The 2,302-nt window shown below is 44.3% G+C and overlaps 2 protein-coding genes across 2 annotated transcripts; both read left to right on the top strand.

Moving 5' to 3' along the window:
- Positions 1-678: 678 nt before the first annotated feature.
- LOC112589055 (uncharacterized protein F54H12.2-like) lies at positions 679-1,251 on the top strand. Its single transcript, XM_025300913.1, has one exon. It carries the CDS (start codon positions 679-681, stop codon positions 1,249-1,251), a length of 573 nt encoding a protein of 190 aa, XP_025156698.1.
- A 161-nt stretch (positions 1,252-1,412) lies between these two features.
- Positions 1,413-1,997, top strand: LOC112589056 (uncharacterized protein F54H12.2-like). The gene has a single exon (XM_025300914.1). The coding sequence runs from the start codon at positions 1,413-1,415 to the stop codon at positions 1,995-1,997; it is 585 nt and encodes a 194-aa protein (XP_025156699.1).
- The last annotated feature ends 305 nt before the right edge of the window (positions 1,998-2,302 follow it).

Raw genomic sequence — 2,302 nt, forward strand, 5'->3', positions numbered from 1 at the left:
ACTTGGGACGTTGACAGTTACATTACAATTTAGACGTCGTGATTAGCACGATATGACACATTATTTAGAGTATTACGAAACGCAATCCGGGGGAAGTCGCAGCGGTGGAATTCCACGAGTTTTTGTAGGATCGCAGTATCAGCGCGGCCATAGTATCGGTAGTTTTCTCGGTGGTCTGTTCAGGCGTGCGTTACCTTATCTGGCCAGTGGTGCGCGTGTCGTTGGAAAAGAAGCTCTATGCGCAGGGATTAATGTACTCGATGATGTGGAGAATAACACGCCGTTGAAAGCAGCTGTTAAAACATGCGTCAAGGAATCAAGCTCAAATCTCAAAAGAAGAGCGGAAGAACACATTAACAAACTGATGGAGGGGTCTGGATATAAAATTCCTGGAACATCGGAAAAGCTCAGTTTCCTTTTGTCACGCTAAGCGGATACAACGGCAAATCATCTGCACCCAAACGTCTAGTCAACGCTTCTAAATCAAGTAAGAGAAAAGCGATTCGAAGAAACATACAGGGGAAAAAACGGGGTAAGAAGCTAGCGAAGAAGCCGGCGAAGAAGCATTCAGTGAAGAAAAGCGGGAGAGGCCTTGCTAAACGTCGGGGAGTTATCAAGAAGCGTACCGTGTCAGACATTTTTTCCTAAACATCAACAAGAGACGCGTGCTTTCGAAGCATGTCCTTTCTTCATACCAGTGAATGTTTAAAGAGTGAACTCGACCTATTCACCCTGCCGCCTACACAAACCAGCATTGAGAGTTCACAATGGATTCACTACAAACCTGTGTCTTCTCTCACGGACGACGCGCCCATCGAATTCGTCGTACCCGGGCATGGAGAAGAATACATAGATCTTGCTCACACCATGCTGTCGCTGCGCATGCGAGTAGAAACGGAAACTGTAGCAGGAGCCGCCGGCGCAAAAGTAGGCCCAATAAACCATATACTGCATTCGATGTTCAATCAAATCGACGTATATTTCAACCAAAAGCTCGTATCTCCTCTAAACAATGCTTACGCTTACCGCGCTTACATAGAGGCGTTATTAAATTATGCTTCACCAATAAAAACCTCCCACCTGGCTTCGTGCCTGTGGTACAACGATACGGCGGGGAACATGGACGCTCTACCGGGAGCGACACCATGCAATCACGGACTCGACAAGCGAGCCGCTTTTGTACAAGGAGGACGAACACTGGATCTCATCATCTGGTCATCATCTTCACTGCGACGTCTTCAATCAAGATAAATTCTTGATCAACGGTGTCGAAGTGCGCATGAGGCTTGTTCGTTCGAAAGATTCCTTCTGTCTTATGGAAGGAAATACTGTCACGGATAAGCGTTTTAGATGCTACACCACTCATCAGAAGATCTAGAATAAATCCAGGCGTATTACTCGCTCATACAAAAATGTTGACCAGGACTACTGCTAAATACCCTCTCACGAGAGTCGAAGTTAAATCATTCACGATTCATAGTGGCGTCGTAGGAGAAACACTGGACAACGTCATTCTTGGACAAATACCGAAGCGTATAATTGTCGGTTTTGTCGATAACAAAGCATTTAACGATGCCCGCCATTTAAACCCGTTCAATTTCCAGCATTATGGAATAAATTTCTTTTCACTGTATGTCGATGGAACTCAAATCCCTAGCAGACCGTTACAGCCAAAATTCTCTGGTAACGAGATGCTCTACGCCGAGGTGTATCACACCCTTTTCTCGGGAACGGGTATTCACTTTTTGAATGAAACTAATTCTATATCCAGAGAAGATTATCCTGCTGGTTATACTCTTTTCGCCTTCGATCTCACTCCTGATCTATCGGCTAATTGCGCAGCTCAATGGAACTTTGTGAAACATGGTAGTTTGCGAATAGAAGTACGATTCGAAAAAGCTCTCACAACAACGATCAACTGCTTAGTTTACGCTGAATTTGAAAGCGTGCTGGAAATAGATTCTTCTCGTCAAGTCATTGTAGATTATAGCGGTTAAAACGACTCCCCCACTTTTCTTTTCGACATCATTCTCCTTTCAATATAAAGATTTTCAACATCATAGCCCTCCTGAGTAAAAGTTTTGAGAAAAGAGTCCAGTCACTTTCGAGGCGCGAAAAGTATAGTTTCGGGGGGAAGCAGAATTGCGTATACAGAGGGAGCATGGATGTTATTATCGAAGTACAATATTTCCGCGATAGCAATGATGTCTACGTGCTCAAGGAGGTGGCTATTATCGGTATTAATGAGTCATTCGTCGGTCATTGGATCTTAGCTCCAGATTATTCATTTGCTGAATTGAAT

Source organism: Harpegnathos saltator, unplaced genomic scaffold (genome assembly GCF_003227715.2).
Source record: "Harpegnathos saltator strain DR-91 unplaced genomic scaffold, Hsal_v8.6 scaffold39, whole genome shotgun sequence".
Lineage (NCBI taxonomy): Eukaryota > Metazoa > Arthropoda > Insecta > Hymenoptera > Formicidae > Harpegnathos > Harpegnathos saltator.

Coding starts and splice junctions, on each gene's coding strand:
- LOC112589056 (XM_025300914.1), top strand. CDS start 1,413: ATGTTGACCAGGACTACTGCTAAATACCCTCTCACGAGAGTCGAAGTT.
- LOC112589055 (XM_025300913.1), top strand. CDS start 679: ATGTCCTTTCTTCATACCAGTGAATGTTTAAAGAGTGAACTCGACCTA.